This window comes from Mesocricetus auratus, unplaced genomic scaffold (assembly GCF_017639785.1).
Source record: "Mesocricetus auratus isolate SY011 unplaced genomic scaffold, BCM_Maur_2.0 Super-Scaffold_15014, whole genome shotgun sequence".
Classification (NCBI taxonomy): Eukaryota; Metazoa; Chordata; class Mammalia; order Rodentia; family Cricetidae; genus Mesocricetus; species Mesocricetus auratus.
Window position 1 is genome coordinate 46,771,745 of NW_024429186.1, and position 18,820 is coordinate 46,790,564.

Genomic DNA, 18,820 nt, shown 5'->3' on the forward strand with positions numbered 1-18,820 from the left:
TGACTTTAAACTCCTGATCCTCCTGACTTTAGCTCCCAAGTGTTGGGTTTACAAGAACATGCCACCATACCTGATTCTCAAAGAATAATTTAAATTTAAAATAAATTTCAGAAAACATCTAATTTGTAAACTTCTTTTCTACACCTGTAAACCTAGGCCAGGCTAAAAAAAAAAATCTCTTGTAAAAAGTGGGCAGAGTGGGTAAAACTTAAGAAGGCCTGCTCCGGGGGAGGAGAGTTCATAAGGATGGACACAACTGTCAAGAGGCAGGGTCATTAAGGGCCCTCTTAGAGGCTGCCTACAGCAAGCTAAATAATAATAATAATAAATTAAAAGATAGCCAGTATCGTGCTTCCTGGTCTAAGATTGCTTTCAGCAACAATACAAAGGGTGTGGTCTTGCTATTCTCAGCATCACACTGATGAACTCACCCAGTGAAAAGAGAAACAATCAAACAGATTAAGGAAAACTAATATTGTCCCTATTTCGTGGTCTATACAAAAATTCCAAAGAACTTACGGAAGTCTCTCAGAACCTTGATGTGAGAACACACCCAGAGGGCAAATAAGAGTCTGATTCATATTAAAACCATTATAAGTCATTCTCGATGGCTAAAGTCAAAGGGGCGCCATGGGAACGCTGCTAGTGGGAAGGTAAATGGAACAGCCCGAGATGAAAACGTTTCGGAGATTACTTACAAAAGGTAACCTTGATGTGCAAGCAAAAGTTTTCTCTCCTAAGTGATTCCCCAAGAGAAATGAAAACATGCGTCGCCGAAAGGGCTATGCATGACATCTATAGTGGCCTCATGTATAATCACCCGAAACTGGAAACAATTTAGATATTCTTCAACCAGGCATGAATAAACAAACACCGGCACATTCATACAACAGAAGGCTACCCGGCCATGAAAAAGGAAGACACTGATGATAAATTCAAGATGTGAGTCTCAGAGGCATTCCGTGAAATGAAACGCTTACCCTCAAAAGCTGTGCAGTGTATACCCCCAATTATGTGATACTCTGGGAAAGGCAAAGCTATCAAGAAGACAAAATTCAAGAACTGGGATTGGCATTTGCCCTCGACTTCTGTGGGCGTCCCAGACCACCACTAGCCCATCCCCGGACCTCATTATACCACAGTACTGCCTTTGCCAGGCGGTCGCCACGCCCTGTGTGCCCAGACCCAGCTTCTTGCTGAGCTCTGTGCAGATTTGCAGCGTTCCTTGGCCAGGGCTGGCCCGGGTTTCGCAGACATTTTCTCTGCTGAAGTGCTGACACCAGGGCACACGCGCCTTGACGCCTAGCAAAAGGGATGAAAGGGCTGACAAAGTGTTGAGGCTACCGCATCCATCCACTGCCGCTGCCGCTGTGTTCTAACAGGTTCAATAAGGAGGTGACTGGGGAAATCAAGGCAGGCTCTGCCCCGCGCCAAGGCCACACTGCATGGGCGGGAAGGCCAACCTGCCTCCCTCGACTGCCTCTCTCTCACTCATTTTCTGCAGCCGCAGCCCCGGGCAGGACCCCGCCAGGTGTTCACGGGCAAGACACCAAGGAGTGGCCGATGTAAGGTATGGACCTGGCCACCGTAGCAGGAGCGGGCTGCTAGGAGGGCCCGGGTGCACCCGCAGACGCCCCACGCTTTGCCTTCCACGATCTGAATCCTGCGGACCTGCAGAGCGGGATCTGGGACCCTGCCAGGTGGCTGCGGGGACAGCAGGGCCGAGGGCGGTCCCGCCCAGCCGGTTCTGTTCCCATGGGGATCGCGGCGGCGACCCAGCAGGGCTTCAGGCGGCAGGGCACGAGCTGGGCCGAGAGGCGCCGGGAGAAGGGGCGGGAGGTTCCTGCGGCCCCCAGTCGCCCCGCTTGCCCGCCCGGTGTCTTCTTCCGGAGGGAAATGAGACCCGAAATTGGAACCGGGAAAGCCCTTCGCCTTCGCGGTGCTCCAGCCAGCTCAAGTGTCTTAGATCGCATGAACCACAACGTTAAAAAGATAGATTATCTTACAGCTCGGCTCGTTTTAGGACGATGGCTGCATCTTTTAGCTCGAGGGAATGAAACAGACGATTGAAATTGGGTCACCCGGCAGCTACCTGGAGGCTCCCAGCCTTGCCCGCGATGTGATGTCATTGCTGGGGGTGGAGTCCACACCTGGTTGATCCTAATTCTATAACTAGCGCCCTTGTTTTCTCTAGATCCTGGACCACAGCTCCTGCTTGATGGGGCTCCAGTGAGGTCCGCCGCCCACGTAGTTCATAAGCAACGTTTAAAACCTATATGAAAGTCCATTCCAAAGAAGACTTACTCCTCCGAGATGGAGAAATACGAAAAAATTGGCAAGATTGGAGAAGGCTCCTACGGGGTGGTGTTCAAGTGCAGAAACAGAGACACGGGGCAGATCGTGGCCATCAAGAGGTTTCTGGAAACTGAAGATGACCCTGTCATAAAGAAAATCGCCCTTCGAGAAATTCGCATGCTCAAGGTAGTTGATTCGCTTTTTCTGGGTTAGATAACGCTGTGGGACGGGGGTATCCGCCTTCCCTCACAGCTTCGTGTCCTCCTCGGTGGCACAAACACCTGAGTCTGTGCGCAGAGGACCGGTTATGTAAGAATGCAAGGCAGGTCAAAAGGAGAGGTGTGGCAGCCCTCACGTGTAGCGAAACTGACGTATTTCATTTCTCCCTAGTTACAATTACTTGCCATCTGTCATCTTTTCTGCAGGCAGTCTTCTCCCGAGTCCCTGATAAGAAGAATTTAAAACGACTCAACTTTGTTAGAGTACTTGAATTTTTAGCTTCCAGACTGTTTTCTATTAGTATTTTAAATCCACTTTCCTGTTTTCTTGGGCTGTGTGGGGGTGTGTGTGCATCTGTATGTACTCACATGTATGTGGGAGCATGTACCATATAGCATGCTTGTGTCTGTATCTCTGTGTCCTTCTAGCACACTCCGTGATACCTGCTAGGCTCCTGATAAATGTTCTTGTAGAATTTTTTTAGGGTTAATGTAATGAACTCTTAAGGGAAAGTAGGTGTTACAGATCAATCCCACTTGAGTGAGAATCAGTTCCCCCAAGTTGACCTCTGACCCCTAGGTTGCTCTGTAGCATCTGTGTGTTCCACAGTACCAAAATAAATACAAATGTAATCTAGGAAAAAAAAAGGGAGGTGTGTGATGGATATGGTAAAGACTGTCTGTGTTCTCACCTGAAGACCCGTGTGTTCAGGAAGTGGAACTCTACGCCAGAGCTGATTTCAAAGCAGAAAGCCACCACCCTCTAAGCTTAATGTTTCTTCCCTAGCCTAAGTAAGGCGGTGGGAGATTACTGATTTTCTGTCCCTTTAATTGTAGGTCTTCACAATAACATGATATTCCTGATACCTAGTATGTACTTGGTGTGTACTTGATAACTAAGTGAATGGGGGGGGGGGGGTTGTTAAGTGAGATCACATTGTCTTCATTGATCCAGTAAATTCTTCCTGAGCCTGACTGTGCCTAAAAGAGGGTTGCACAGAGATGTTTCAGAATCTCAGCTCTTGGAAGGTAGGTGAAGTAAAGTTCACCCCAATCTCACTTGCGCTGTGCTGAGATCCCCATGTGCAGAGCCTGTGTCGGGTCTTGTGCCCCCGTGACTGGCAAGAGCTCTTCTAGTGCTGTGGAGTAAAGAGAGCAGACTGCCTCACTGAAGAAGCAGAATGGTGGCTTGAGGCAGGAAATGGAACTTTGACCATTACGCTATTCCTTCTGAATAGCCAAAATATTTATTTATATTTACTTATTTATTTATCTTAGAGACAGGGTTTCTCTGTGTAGCCCTGACTGTCCTGGAACTCTCTCTATAGACTAGACTGGCCTCAAACTCAGAGATCCGCCTGCCTCTGCCTCCCTACTTCTGGGATGAAAGGTGTGCACCACCACTGCCCAGCCTGCCAAGATTATTTTTTTTATTAAAAGGCTGTCAGTTGCAGACTTTTAGACTCACGGACCATTGAAGTTTCAAAACATACCTTTTTCTCTTTAGCAACTGAGGTAGTTATCAGGATTTCTCAGAGTCCTGTGAAGTACTTGGGTCATAGACTCACACCACCACGCCATGCTGTGTTTTCTCTTTCCGTTCTTCGAAACAGGGTCTTGTCTATAGACCAGGCTAGCCTTGAACTCTGTCCTAGGGACTGAACCCAGGGTCTCTCATGAACCTGTCAACTGTGATATTCTGCGCTACACCCTCAGCCCGTCAGGACTTAAAAACAACAACAGCCAAGCTAACTACTTTGCTCTCATAACCAAAGCTTCTTAAAAGATCAGACACTTTAATAGTAAAATGAAAACTGGAAAAGGCACCCTCTGTGGGAAACACGACCTTCCTGAGAGAGAGAACAACTGGCAATAACGTCTAGCTTCACTTTCTCTGCAGTGCCATGCATGACATTTTGTGTGCGTGCGTGCGTGCGTGTGTGCATGCGTGTGTGTGTGTGTGTGTGTGTGTGTGTGTGTATGTGTGTGTGTGTGTGTGTGTTTTGCAGGCCCCTTTTCTTAGCTTTACTATCCATCAATGAAATAGTATCATTTGTCTAGTGCACTGTAAATCTCATGACTGTTAATACTACATCTGGGGGCAAGAAGATTTCCAGATCAAGTACTGTCCTACACAGAGACCCTATAAAACAAAATACTGTTTGTGTGGTTCCAGTTGCCTTGATTAGTTGGTCCCTTGGATTCCATATTGTAACAGAATTGGGAATTCCTTGTGTAAATCTTTTCCAGACTCTGCTTCACAATGTAAAGTAAGACCCAGTAACAGCCACAAACTTCCTAAGACTAAAGTTGTTTCTTTGTAAACAGATGTAACTGTGGGAAGTAATTGTCTAGCAACCAGCTGGGAGGTCTTATAGGCCATACTTCTTCTGTAATTTCCTTTTGGGTGTGAAGTCCCATCAGGAATCTATAGCCAGGGGATTATAATATCAAGAGTTCTGTCTTGCTAAGTTTTTTACTAAAGGTTTTTTTTTCTTTCTCTAAAATCTGGAAACACTACAAATAGCATTGTTTCATACCAACTGAAGGGGAAAAATATGAATCTTTTTTTTTACAAAACAAAACTGTTTTTATAATAATATATCACTACCTAAAGATGTAACCCTGTGCTCACCAAGACTCTTTGTGAGAGTAAACTCTTCAATATCTTAATTTTCAATTGGAATTTTCCTAGACTTTATCATTGAACTTGTTTAAAAAAAAAGGAAAGAAAAAGTGACTATCTCCTTAGAGCTGTAGGCAGCAGTGTTGTCTCATAAAATTACAAAAGTAAACAACTGCGCCATTAAAAATCGTCCTCCGGAGACAAGTTAATACCATTCTTGTGATGGGAATAAAATCGTGCTGTGGTACACTAGCTCAGCAGCTCTTTCAAATCTACTTTCTACCATACGAAGGAAAGAATGAATTACATTCAGCTGGTTCTTTCGGAGAGATGTCTGTGCACAGGATAACTGGCGCGTGTTTGGCACGTGTTTGCAGAACTCTGCCACATCCCAGGCACTGTTCTTGGCTGCTGCCCCTGTGAACTTGCATCTTAGCAAGAGACAACAGCAATAAGCAAGTGAGTATGTGGGGAGACACAAAGCAAGATCAGGGGAAACGGCTGTGGAATTCAAGCCTGTCCTATAACTCGGTTTTAAACCTTTAGATGTGTTAAAGACTTGTTGCATGGCAGAAAGAGTGGTCATGAAAGTAGCCTGAAGTCAGAGAGGGAAAAGGTTTCTAGTAGCTGCAGATACCTTTAATCTCAGCACTTGGGAGACAGAGGCAGGTGGTTCTCTGTGAGTTTGAGGCCAGTCTAGTCTACAGAGTGGGTCCCAGGACAGCCAGGGCTACACAGAGAGAAACACTGTCTTGAGAGAGAGAGAGAGAGAGAGAGAGAGAGAGAGAGAGAGAGAGAGAGAGAGAGAGAGAGAGAGAGAGAGAGAGAGAAACAGACAGACAGACAGACAGACAGACAGAGACAGAGAGGTGAGGTGAGGGAGGAGAAAAGGAGGGAGAAAGAGAGGAAAAAAGATGGAAGGAAGGAAAAAAGGAAAGAAGGAAGGAAGGATGACAGAAAAGAAAATCACGGAAATCACAAAGCCAGGTATTGGACTGGGGAGATGGCTCAGTGGGTAAAAGTGCTTGTTATATAAGTGCTACGACTGGAGTTTGAATTCCCAGAAACCACTTCTAAAAAACAAAAACAGATGATTAGCAGACCAGTTAGAATCTCAACAGCCCCTACAGGGAGATTGGAGGTGGAGCCAATAGAATCCCAGTCTCAGACAAGGTAGAAAGTGATGTTGTCCTTCTGACCTTCAGATGTGTGCTGTGGCACTCGTAAATGAATTCACATACACCCATGTACACAAAAAAGGCCAGATATCATGCGCTAGACCATCAGGGGCCCCATGGCGGGAAGTGACTTTGCATAGAACACACGCAAGCATACAAATGCGCTTAATCCCTCCCAGCCCCATTCTCCTATTGCACCCCCAGTGATATCTATGTATCCAGCAAGAGGGACCGTGTGGTTAAGGACATGGAATTGTCAATTCCTTCCCAGGTCCCTGCTCTCCGCTGCTGCTGGGGTAAAGTGGTAGAGCTGTTGAGAGAGGAAGGAATCTATCCCGTCCAGCTTAGAGAGAGAACAGACGGCCCTGGAGGAGTTGGAAATCAAAAACAGGAGAGTGTGACTGTGGGTGTCTGGGTGAGCAACTTCCAGCAGGTGCTACAGGGGCAATAGAGTAGGCCAGACTAACTTCAGTCAAACCACTACAAGTACAGCTAGTAACACGTGACAGTTCTCTCTCCCAAGACAAGAAAAGTGAGATAAAGCAGGAGGGCGCATTGTACATTTACACTTGGCAGGTAGGAGCCGGTGGGCCAGCAGACGTGGCTGAACTGCCAGTTCGTTGCCTAAGACTCCACAGTTAACACTAAGTGAGCACTCTGAAAGTAGCTTTTGCGTCCTGTTTTGCATATTGGTTCAGGACAGTGAATGGTTTGCCAGAACCCTCCTAGACTGGAAGCTGGGATGTAGACCCAGTTCAGTCCATCCCTAAGACCCAGCCCTGCGGCTTTTACACATCAATCCCACCAGCTGTGGGACCTCACAGTCTATTTTGCCCCGTCCATGCGTGACCTGTGGCTCCCACAGAAGCCTGAGCATAGGTTGGGAATGAGTACCGGGGGGGATGGGGGTTCCTCACAGTCCTCATTCCTTAACTCTAGAGACTTTTCTTTTTTATTTCAGAAACGAGCTTGCTTCACATGTCAATCCCAGCTCCCTCTCCCTCCCTTCCTCCCCCGCCCCACCCCAGACTTTTTTTAAGGAGAAAAAGTTAGTATTTGTTACCAACAGAGATGAGAATTAAGGTGGGCGTGCCCATCTGAAGCTTTACCTTGGGCTGGAGATGTGCTGCTTAGTGGTGGAAACCTGGCATAGCATATACAAGATCATGATTGGTGTCCAACACCACAACACTCACTCTGCTGTAAATATTACAAAAGTCATCACATGGCGGGGCACACACCACACTAATTTGTATGTGTACTTGTGTGTGAAAGTGGAGGCCAAAGTCAACCTCTGTTATTCTTTTTTCCTTTTTTCCCCTCAATATATGTTTAAATTAGAAACATGAATCAATCCCAGCTTCCTCTCCCTCCCCTCCTCCCTTGTCCCTCCACCAGTCCCCTCCAGCCCCCCATACAATCCCCACATCATTCCCCAGGGAGGTTGAGGTCCTCCTTGGGGGGATCTCCAGAGTTTGTCATTTCATCCAGGGCAGGACCTAGACCCTTCCCCATGTGTCCAGACTGACAGAGCATCCCTCCATGTGGAATGGGCTCCCAAAGTTAATTCATATGCCATGGTAAACACTGATCTACTACCCAAGGCCCCAGAGATTTCTGAGGCCTCCTCACTGACACTACATTCATGGAGTCTGGATCAGTCCCCTGTTGGCCTCTCAGCCATCAGTCTAGGGTTCAAGAGCTCCCCCTTGTCCAGTCAGCTGTCTTTGTGGGTTTCACCAGCACGGTCTTGACCCCTTTGCTCATCACTCCTCCATTTCTGTCACTGGGTTCCAGGAGTTCAGTTCAGTGTTTATCTGTGGGTATCTGTCTCTGCTTCCATCAGTCACTGGATGAAGGTTCTAGGATGTCATACAAGATAGTCATCAACCTTATTATCAAGGAGGGGCTATTAATGTAGTCTCTCCACTATTGCTTAGTTTGTCGGTTGGTGTTATCCTTGTAGATCTCTGGAGATCTCACTAGTGTCAGCTCTCTCCTCAATCCTATAGTGACTCCATCTATTATGGTATCTCTCATCCTTCTCTCCTCTATTCTTAGCTTGACTCAACCTTCTTGCTCCCCCATGCCTTCTTCTCCCCTCCTCTTCTCCCCTTCTCTTTTTCCTGGTTCCCTCTCCCCTTACCCGATGTTCCCAGTCATCTCAGGAGATCTTGGCTCATTCCACTTCTCTGGAGTATCATGCATATCTCTCTTGTGAACCTCCCTGTTTCCCAGACTCACTGGCACTGGGATTGTAGGCTGAGACTCCCCTGATCCATATCTAAAATCCATATATGCATGAGTACATACCATGTTTATCTTTTTTGTGACTGGGTTACCTCACTCAGGATGGTTACTTCTAGTGCTATCTGTTTGCCTGCAAATTTCAAGATTCCATTGTTTTTTTTTTTCCATTGAGTAGTACTCCATTATGTAAATGTACCACATTTTCTCTATCCACTCTTCAGTTGTGGGGCATCTAGGTTGCTTCCAGGATCTAGCTATTACATATAATGCTGCTATGAACATAGTGGAACAGACATCCTTGCTGTATGAATGGGCATCTTTTGGGTATATGCCTAAGAGTGGAATTGCTGGGTCTTTTTTTTTTTTTTTTTTTTTTTTTTTTTTGGTTTTTACGAGACAGGGTTTCTCTGTATTGTTTCGGAGGCTATCGGTCCAGCCTGGCCTCGAACGCACAAAGATCCGCCTGCCTCTGCCTCCCGAGTGCTGGGATTAAAGGCGTGGGCCACCACTGCCCGGCTAAGGCTTTTTTCTTTTTTTCTTTTTTTTTGGGGGGGGGAATTGCTGGGTCTTGTGGTAGACTGATTCCCATTTTTCTGAGGAATCTCCATAATGATTTTCAAAGTGGCTATACAAGTTTGCACTCCCACCAGCAATGGGGGAGTGTTCCCCTTTCTCCACATCCTCTCCAGCATAAATTGTCATTGGTGTTTTTGATTTTAGCCATTCTGACAGGAGTAAGATGATATCTCAGAGTTGTTTTGATTTGCATTTCCCTAATGGCTAAGGATGTTGAGCATTTTCTGATGTGCCTCTCAACCATTTTAGACTCCTCTATTGAAAATTCTCTATTTAGTTCTGTACCACACTTTTTACTTGGATCCTTTGGTATTTTGGAGACTTGCTTCTTGAGTTCTTTATAAATTTTGGAGATCATCCCTCTGTCAGATGTGGGGTTAGTGAATATCTTTTCCCATTCTGCGGGCTGCCTTTTTGTCTTGCTGACTGTGTCCTTTGCCTTACAGAAGCTTCTCAGCTTCAGCAGGTCCCATTTATTAATTGTCCATCTCAATGTCTGTGCTACTGGTGTTATGTTCAGGAAGCAGGCTCCTGTACCAATTCGTTCAAGGGTACCTCCCACTTTCTCTTCTAACAGGTTCAGTGTGACTGGATTTATATTGAGGACTTATATCCATTTGGACTTAAGTTTTGTGCAAGGCAATAGGCATGGATCTATCTGCAGTCTTCTACATGCCAGCATCCAGTTATGCCAGCACCATTTGTTGAAGATGCTATCTTTTTTCCATTGTATAATTTTAGATTCTTTGTCGAAAAACAGGTGTTCATAGGTTTGTGGATTAATCTCAGGGCTTTCAATTTGATTCCATTGGTCTACCTGTGTATTTTTGTGCCAATACCAAACTGTTTTCAGGACTATAGCTCTATATTGGAGCTTGCAGTCAGGGATGGTGATGCCTCCAGATGTTGTTTTGTTGAGCAGGGTTGTCTTGGCTACCCTGGGTTTTTTGTTTTTCCATATAAAGTTGAGAATTGTTCTTTCAAGGTCTGTGAAGAATTGTGCTGGGATTTTGATGGGGATTGCACTGAGTCTGTAGATTGCTTTGGCACAATCTCTGTTATTCTTTAGGTGCTGTCCACCTCATTTTTTGTTTGCTTGTTTGTTTGTTTTTTGAGACAGGGTCTTTCTTTGACCAAGAGCCCCAGGGACCTGCTTGTTTTTGCCTTCCCAGGGCTGGAGACCACCATACCTGATCTCTATAAGGTCTTTCTATGTAGCCTTGGCTAACTTTGCACTCCATATGTATACCAGGCTAGTCTTGAACTCATAAAGATCTACCTATCTCTGCCTCCCCAGAGTTGAGATTAAAGGTGTGCACTGCCTTGCCTAGCCTTGCCTAGCTTGTTTATGTGGGTCCTAGGTATTGAACTCAGGTCCTTACCTCTGCATAGCAAGCTCTTTACCAACTGAGCCTACAGTGTGCATTCTTTCAAAAATACTTTTATTACATTTGTTTGTATATATGCATGTGACTTGGTGTACATGTGGACATTAGAGGCCAACCTGCAGTAATCAGTTCTCCTGCTACCATGAGGTCCTGAGGACCTAACTCAAATCATCAGGATTTTGGGCAAGTGTCTTAACTATTGAGACATTTTTCTGGCCCTCCAGAATGCATCCTTAGTGAGAACAATATCACCCCCCAAAAGGATCTAAATCAGTTCTTACAGGAGGATGACAAAATGTCTAATCTTTTTATTGTGTAAATAACAGATACACATGAAATGTGTATACAACTATCTGATATATTTGAAGCCTTAAGGTTTCTTTTGTAAGCAGCTAGGGAAAGATGTGTAAAATGACACCTCAGGAAAATAGAAATGAGAAAGGTACCTCGGTGTGAATGAGACTGGTATATAGTGCTTGGCAGAAAATGCTCTCCACTGCCTTAAGTCGTAGCATGCATGGTGCCGGGAGAAGCTGCTGCTGCCGTCCCCTCACCTTCCAGTGGGGACACAGCTGTGTGACTGTATGGCCCCAGAGCTGTGGCTCGGGACCTCAGTGTTGGATCCTGCTTAGGGCTGTCAGGTGACCTTGAACAAGCTCGAATGCCTGCTGGAACCCTGCCTGCCCTTATCTCCTGATTTATGTCTCTGCCTGGTACTGCTTCACTGACTTTTTGCTGAGGGGAGCAGTCAGGGCTCTCGAGCCAAACATGGAGCTGTGGCCAGGCAGCCTCAGGAAGCAGGAAGAGTGAAGGTCAAAAGCAGCAGTCACAGAGGACAGAAAAAAAAGCTAATGGAGAAAGGCAGACGGTGGGATGTGAACTTGGGATGGTCTCCAAAGGGACTTGCTCCAGGCAAGGCTCACTACCTGTAAACTTCAGATCAGGAATACTGTGACAAGTCACAAGCCTGCTGCCAGGCCCTGCTTGGAGAAATGGGACCTCTAAGGCTTCCAGTTATTCAACAAGAGCATTAACTAAGCACCTAACATGAGCTTTGTGCCAGGCCCATGCCACTAAATACCACCAACATGGCACGTGAGTGCCCACCCCAGCACACAGCCTAGCCAATGCTTTCATCTTTTTAAAGGCATCAGCTTGCCCAGCGTTAGTTGGAGGAATGTTTCACATGCAAGCAAAAGCCTCAGTGGGTAATCTTGTGGTGTTTGGTCCTAGCAAAAATAAAGAAAAAAAAAGGAAAAAGATTTAATTTTGTTGTGGCCAAATGGAGCCCTTTCTAGGCTTCTTTTCTTCAACTTGTTCTATTTGCTTATGAAAATGAATTAATAATGCAATCCATTAGTAATGAAAATTAGTATTAGTTCCCTAATTGTTTCAGCCGAGTTCAGCATTATCTGTTATGGATTGTACAAGACTAGATTCACAAACTCAAGTATTGTAAGGACCATATTAATAGCACAAATAGGCAGGTGTTGGTGGGTGGGGAGGTAGGAACTGGTGTAAACTGGTGATCTCATGTCTAAATGGAACCGAAGTTCAGCCCCATAGGCTGTCCACTCAGTTCTTTTGACAAGAAATTAGAATCTTGTGTGATATCTCCTGAGATATTTTCCTCTACAATGTTTTTTAAAAATTCGAAACATTTATTTTTTTGTATGCATGTGTGTTATGTGACGACAAGTCCATGTGGCTGCGGCATGCGTATGGAGTTCAGAGGAGAGCTTCCAGGAGCCAGCCCTTGCCCTCTGCCTTGTTGGGACAGAGTCTCTCTTGGCTCTGCTACTGTGCTTTGGATCCCAGGCTGTGTGGCTCGCTAGCTTCTAAGCAGTTCTGACTCTACCTCCCATCCCGCTAGAGGAGGGTAGAGATGACAGATTCACACCATCGAACACAACTTTTTATGTCAGTTCTGGGAGTAGATCTCAAGTCATCAGGCTTGTGAAGCTAGATTTCTACCCTCTGAACCATCTCCCTGGCCCCCAAATTCAGAACATTTAAAAAGTAAAAAGAACAGTGCAGTTGATACCCACAGACCTTTAACTAGATGTGTTCGCCAGCCGTTGGAGCCTCGCTGCCCTCCGTCTCTACCCACATCTCAGTTTCTTTCTCTTACAGCTCTTCCCCTCCCCTACATTCTTGGCTGGGCCATCTCTCTAGATATTTGGCTCAAGGTCCTTCTTCTATATAATAGCCATATTGTGAAATTTATCAGTTCCATACTCTTATTCAATGCATAGCTGTTACCAAATGTTTCATATTTTCCCAGTAGTAGCTACATAACTATTTGTTTATGAAGTGCAAAAAAATTAATATGCAGTTGGTTGTGGTGATACGTACAGGAGGCAGAGGCAGGAGGATCTCTGAGATCAAGGCTAGCCTGGTCTATCTAGTGAGTCCCAGACCAGCCAGGGCTACATAGTAAGACCCTGTCTCAAAACAACAACAAAATACCCCCTAAATGAAACAAACAAAACCCCTAATAAATGTAGTTAACCGGTTCTACTATCCATTGGTGATCTTCCCTGAATCAATTATTGTGACAGTTGTTTTACTATACATTTTTTCTTACTTACTGTTAGAAAAGAACTTCTGCCCTTCAGACACATACTTACTAATATCATTATATATTCATGCATGTTTAAATTCAACACATTATATGCTTTTTGATTCCCAAGTGTCACATGTATGGCTATTTGTCCCTCGTCAGTCTGTTCCTGGGTTCTGACAGGCGTCCACCATTGTTTGAAGACTTCACTGTGTGATAGGCAAATAAAGTGTCCTGGACTCGTCCTGACCCCACACTGTGATCAGCCATTTCTCCAGGAGCCTGGTTCCTTTTAAAGTGTTAAGTAATTTAAAAAATTCTCACATTGATCAGGCCCCATACAACACAGAATCTGCAGATACAGTTTGGCCATGAGGCTGCTGATTTAGGGACTTTGGACTCTTTGGCTTTTGTTCTGTGCAGTCCTTAAGTCTTCAGGAGGTGGGCAATGGAGGTTTCTTGTTTTGTTTTCTAACAGGATAGACCGACGCTGGGCATTCATGTAAACTGGTTGCCAATATCGTGGAAGACAATGGGAGCAGTTTCTTGCCTACAATAAAGAAACCAAACAGCTCCTTATCATGCCTCTATTTGTTTAACAAGTGGAGACCTGCTTCATTTCATTTCTACAAGATAATGTGCAAACTGCAAATAGTAACCGGCTGTTTTGTTTGTTTACTTGAAGATGTTTTGGCTTAGCCCACAAGTGTTTATCCACACAGATTGTATTCTGGCTGCCAGTGAGAGCCCATGCAATAAACTGACAGGCAAATATTTCAAGCACAAAGGAACAGAGGTAAACAAGCAAGTAAATTAGTGTCTTCAAGGCCACCAGCCCACAGTGTGATTAAGCCTGTTCACCAGTCAGTCAGTGTCACAGACGCTGTGTCCTATGTCACACACCGGGCTCAAGAAAATAAAATACCTCGGGACAAGAGGAGGCAGAATAAATTATTTTTGAAAAAAATTTTGGATAGATTGGGTGGGTGTATTGCTGGGAAATGAATCATTCATGACAAATAATAATTGTACAGTTCATTGATGTGATGTTTGATATATGCTTATACTGTGGCATGATCAAATCAAGGTAATTAGCAAGCCTATCAAACATTTGTCCTCCCTTGGTCCACTTGTGTGTGATTGTGGGCATGTATATGTGTGTACGCAGGTGAGCTTGAGTGAGTGTGTACATGCTGTGGAGGTCAGAGGACAGCCTTGGGTTTTCATCGTCAGACACCATCAATACAAACACAAGGTGGGTACCTTGTATTTTGAGGCAGGTTCTCTCATTGGCCTGGGCCAAGGTTGTCTAGTCTCCTATCTCCACCCCAGTCAGGATCATATGCCACTATATCTGATCTTTCCATGGGGATCTTGGGACAGCTCCAATCGTTAGCCTTACAAGGGAAGCACTTACCGACTGCAATATCTTCCTAGGCCCCAAAATATCTGTTAAGTTTTTGTGATGAAAACATTTAAAAATCCCATCTTTGCATTATTTTGAATAGTTCATATTATTATATAATTATTAACTATATTCACTTTGTTGCATAACAGAATGTTATGCTTTCAAAGTGAGTGGTTGTATAATTCACCTTGATTTTTAAAACATTCTCTAACTGCTTTCTTTTCCATTTAAATTATGTTTTTTTCAACCTACAAGAATTCTAGCCAGACATGCTATATGATATTTTATTTCATGAAGTACCCAAACCATACCCGAAGGTAGTAATTTTCCTTCAGAGTGGAATCTTTTCTTTTATACTGGGTCAGGGGCATGCCTTTCACTCAGGCTTTTAAAATGTTTTAATTCAGTTGTACATTTGGCAGGATTAATGTTTTATTCTGCAAATTTGCTTTCAACCAGCATATTCTCTTGTTAATTATTACCCTTCTTTATTGTTTATTAACCTTAAGGGCCCTCTAGTCAAAATACCAGTGGGTAAAATTGTGTCTCCGAAAATCATTGAACTTGGCCTCCATGTCTGTTGGAAGAATAAAAGGTGGGAGTTTCTAAACAAACAATGTTACCAACCACAGTGAGAGACAACCTGTTTTATAGCTGCCGGTGCCTGACGCCCTCATCCATGCCAGCTCAGCGGCACTTTCCATTGTGGCCACGGTGGTACTAATAATTCTTTCATGGTATTTCCACAACAGAACAGCTCCATCATTCACTGCACACATCACTGGCCTGCTGGGTTTTCAGAAAGTTCCACGAGAGACCTCAGGCCAGGTGTCCAGGCAGACAAGCAGCTTGGCACATTCTGTCCCCCCGAGTGGCTTCCAGCAAGGCTACGAATACTCCTTAGCCTGGCTGCCCTGCCTTTTCTTTCCCCAAGATGGAGTTTTCCTTTGGACTGTTTTATTCAGGGTTGTGCTGAGAGGAAGGTAGGCAGTTCTGAGGGCTTCAGTTGGTCCCCCTCTTACTGTGTAGGTCATGAAGCCAATGTTTGCCAGCTGCCAAAAGCCTCTGCCCCAAATTTGCACTTGGGAGTGGAGGGAATGGTTTCAAGCATGGCTCCATGGATCTGTTCAGCCCTCTGTGAGTCAGGACTCTAACCTGGGGTTCTGAGAACACATGGGCTCTGCGATATAGGTGCTCAGACCACAGAGCTGATCACACTGTGGGTTTACTTGGAACTGGTCACAGATCCCTTTGGGAACACCTGTGGTGGTGTCACAGGGTCCTCCCTCAACGTTATTTTGGTTTATAACCTGAATGAAGAACTTCAGTGTTCCACCCTAAAGGCCAGCATCAGCTTTGTCACCTGTCAATTCTTTGTGCTAATACAAATCAATTAATACATTAGCCTCTCCCTACTCCCCATCAGGACTCCATGGCACGGCATGGTGTGGATCAGCTCAGAGCTGGGTAAAATGAGGCATTCTGGCCTTGCAGTCATTATATGACACTCTGGGCACCAGGTGTTGGCCACTCTGGAATCATGTTCCCACTGGAAGTCGAGAGACTAATTCCCATGGTAGCAACTTCAATACAAGACAGCCTTTTCCACTCAGCCCACCCCAAACAGCCATGGATGAACCTCCAAGTCAACAGCATCCTTACTGTTTGTGGCGCTCTAGTAGTGAAAGAATTTGCTGGACCTTCAAAGGAAACATGATGGGGTATAGCGGGGAGGGGGCTCCGCAGATCCACCTAATAATCCAGTCTAGAATCTCTACCTCCTCAACTTGCCCTGATCCTTTCCTCAATGCTCTGCTGAGGCAGTTCCAGTCTGCGTGCATTATCTGATGAAAGCCCAACCTCTACCAGTGAGCCAGAAGCATAAACTATCTCCAGTTGCCCTTATTTAAGTCCCAAGCCACAGGTCAGGGCTCTCCCATCAATGAACTTGTCCATGCAGCTTTATATTTTGCTATGCTCATGGTTCAAGCCCCTCAGACTCCTGCTGGCCCAGATGAGCCAGGTCCTGTCAGTCTCTGAAGATGATTACTTCCTCCTTGCTGCCTTCTTCAGGCGGCTTCATTGTGCTGAGGGGTCCTTTGGCCTGGAGGAACAAAGAGGACGAGCATCCTCTACAGAGGCACTTGAACCATGGGAGGGGTCTTCAGACTGTGGAAACAGTTTCTACCAGTGTGCAAACTTCTGCAAGCCCAGGGGTTTGGGAAATTTTAGGGTTTAGGGTTTCCAGGCTCATCATCCCGAACATCACAGGTTCTTCTCTTTTCTGACCCTAACCCTGACTCTGGTGTGGGGACCTCTTGAGACTGTACATGGTCTCCTTTGGAATACAGTATTTTGAAAGTGAAGTCTTTTCAGCAGTCAGTCCTGTCTCCACGGGAGACAAAGTCCCTTAGACCACTGTTGGCAAATCCTCTGATTGCTGAGCCGAAGGCTGTCTGGTGACTAAGCCTGACCTGTCATTTTCTCCTTTCTTTTGTAATGATTTAAAAGAGCTAATAAAAGCCAGATCGTGCGACACTCCTTATAATCTCCACTTCCCCATTTTTCTCTTGTGCTACTGCTGTTGCACAAGCCACCTGCACCTCATCCAAAACCAACACTAGTAGAAGTGTTCATGTTTGTGTTGGTTCTGCATTGGGCTGCCTTCTGACCAGCACACCCAACCTGCAGAGATGCAGTTCCGCCTGACTACTGACTGATCCAGATCGAGAGCTTCACTCTGCAGATGGAGTTGGGCACACTGCTCATGCCAACACCTGATGTGGTCAATGTGTGCCTCTGCCCCAGAAGTTAAAATCTAAGACGTGGGACTGTGTGTTAGTGTTTACTTTAGGAGGTACCCGTGGGGATGGGAGACCGGGAAAGAGAGAAGCCCATAGAGGCAGCAGGGCCTCAAACCCCAGAGACATACAGTATGCCAGTTTGGGAATCCTTGAGACAGGCTCAGGGTTAATCATTTCAAAACTGTGGGCACAGGGAAGGGTGTCACTATTTCCATTCTGGATGGATGGGAACTCATGAAGGACTCCCTCCAAAATGTCTATGAGACCAAGGGTTATGTCCAAAATTTTAAAGGATTGTGAAAAACATTCTACTAAGACAACTTTCACATTTTAAACTTTAATTCCTGTTCTTTTGCTATTTACCACAGTTGTAGGGGAAGAATGTTTTTTGAAAGGAAAATCAAGACATAGTCTTTGAGAAAAAGGTTAACTGTGTTTTCCTAAAATACAGACACAGGGTCAACATCCCCTCACTCCCCCACAAAGAACACAGACCAGAGGGACAGGAGGGACCACAGACACAATGATCTGTGTACTGGTCAGTCTAAAAGCACATGACCACTTAATGACTCACTAGAGGTCCCTAAGCCAGTACCTTCAGGGCCAGGCAGGTATTGGAGAATGGATTCATCTCAGTGAACAAATTCACTTTGTTACAGGTCTTGAAATGCTCATTCTTCTCTGTTGCTGTATGTGTTCCCACTTTAATAGAAACACAGGTACATAGCATAGTTCTCTTGCTCCAGCATTGGAGTTGGTGATGTGAGGATGCTGCTGATGGGCTCTCTCACTGGGTCTTGGTGTCACGGGGGACTGGGAGTGAAGGGGAGAGTACCAACACATGGTCCTCTGAAGTAAACCACCACTCTCAGAGCGAGCTCATTAAAGCCACAGAGATAATGGGCCTGGAGTTGCCGGATCTCCAACATTTCCCAGAGCAGCCTCAGGACCAGGATTCTAAAGCAGTATTTCCTGATCTTTAAGTGTTGGCAATGAATGTTAACGTCCCTAAAGTGCTGAACAGCAGACGTCTAGGGGTGCCTGTGCTCATTATAACAGGTGGGTGGCCAAGGAAGATATGGGACTGGTGGCAGGCATAGGAGTCGTCCAAGAAGGATGTGTGACATTCTGCCCTTCATAGGAAAACCAACTGGAGACAAAGCCAAATTCATTTGAGGGGACACTAAAACATAAGCAGGAGTCTTGGAGGATGGAGAGATGGCTCAGTGACTAAGAGCATTTGCTGTTATTGCAGAGGACCCTGTTTGCTTCATAACTGTCTGCAACTTTAGTTCCAGCAGATCTGGTGCCTTCTGGCCTTTGTAGTCACTGTATGTACAAGTGTGCATATGCACATACAGATAAAACACTCATAGATAAAATAAAAAGTAATAAATCTTTCTAAAAGAAGTTTTTCTTCTTAATGTCAGAGACAGTACTTCAATTGGCAGCATAATGGAAACACCAATATTTACCACAGAGAGAAAATAAAAGGGAGACAAATTCCAAACTTG

At 45.3% G+C, this 18,820-nt stretch overlaps 1 protein-coding gene across 1 annotated transcript in view; it reads left to right on the forward strand.

Annotated features, from left to right (window-relative positions):
• The first annotated feature begins 1,194 nt into the window (after positions 1-1,194).
• Cdkl1 (cyclin dependent kinase like 1) overlaps positions 1,195-18,820 on the forward strand; it is a 42,470-nt gene continuing 24,844 nt past the window's right edge. The window contains exons 1-2 of the mRNA XM_013115400.3: positions 1,195-1,570; positions 2,195-2,481. Of these exons, the coding sequence (XP_012970854.1) occupies positions 2,314-2,481 (168 nt within the window). The 5' untranslated portion in view covers positions 1,195-1,570; positions 2,195-2,313. The remainder of the gene's footprint in view (positions 1,571-2,194; positions 2,482-18,820) is intronic.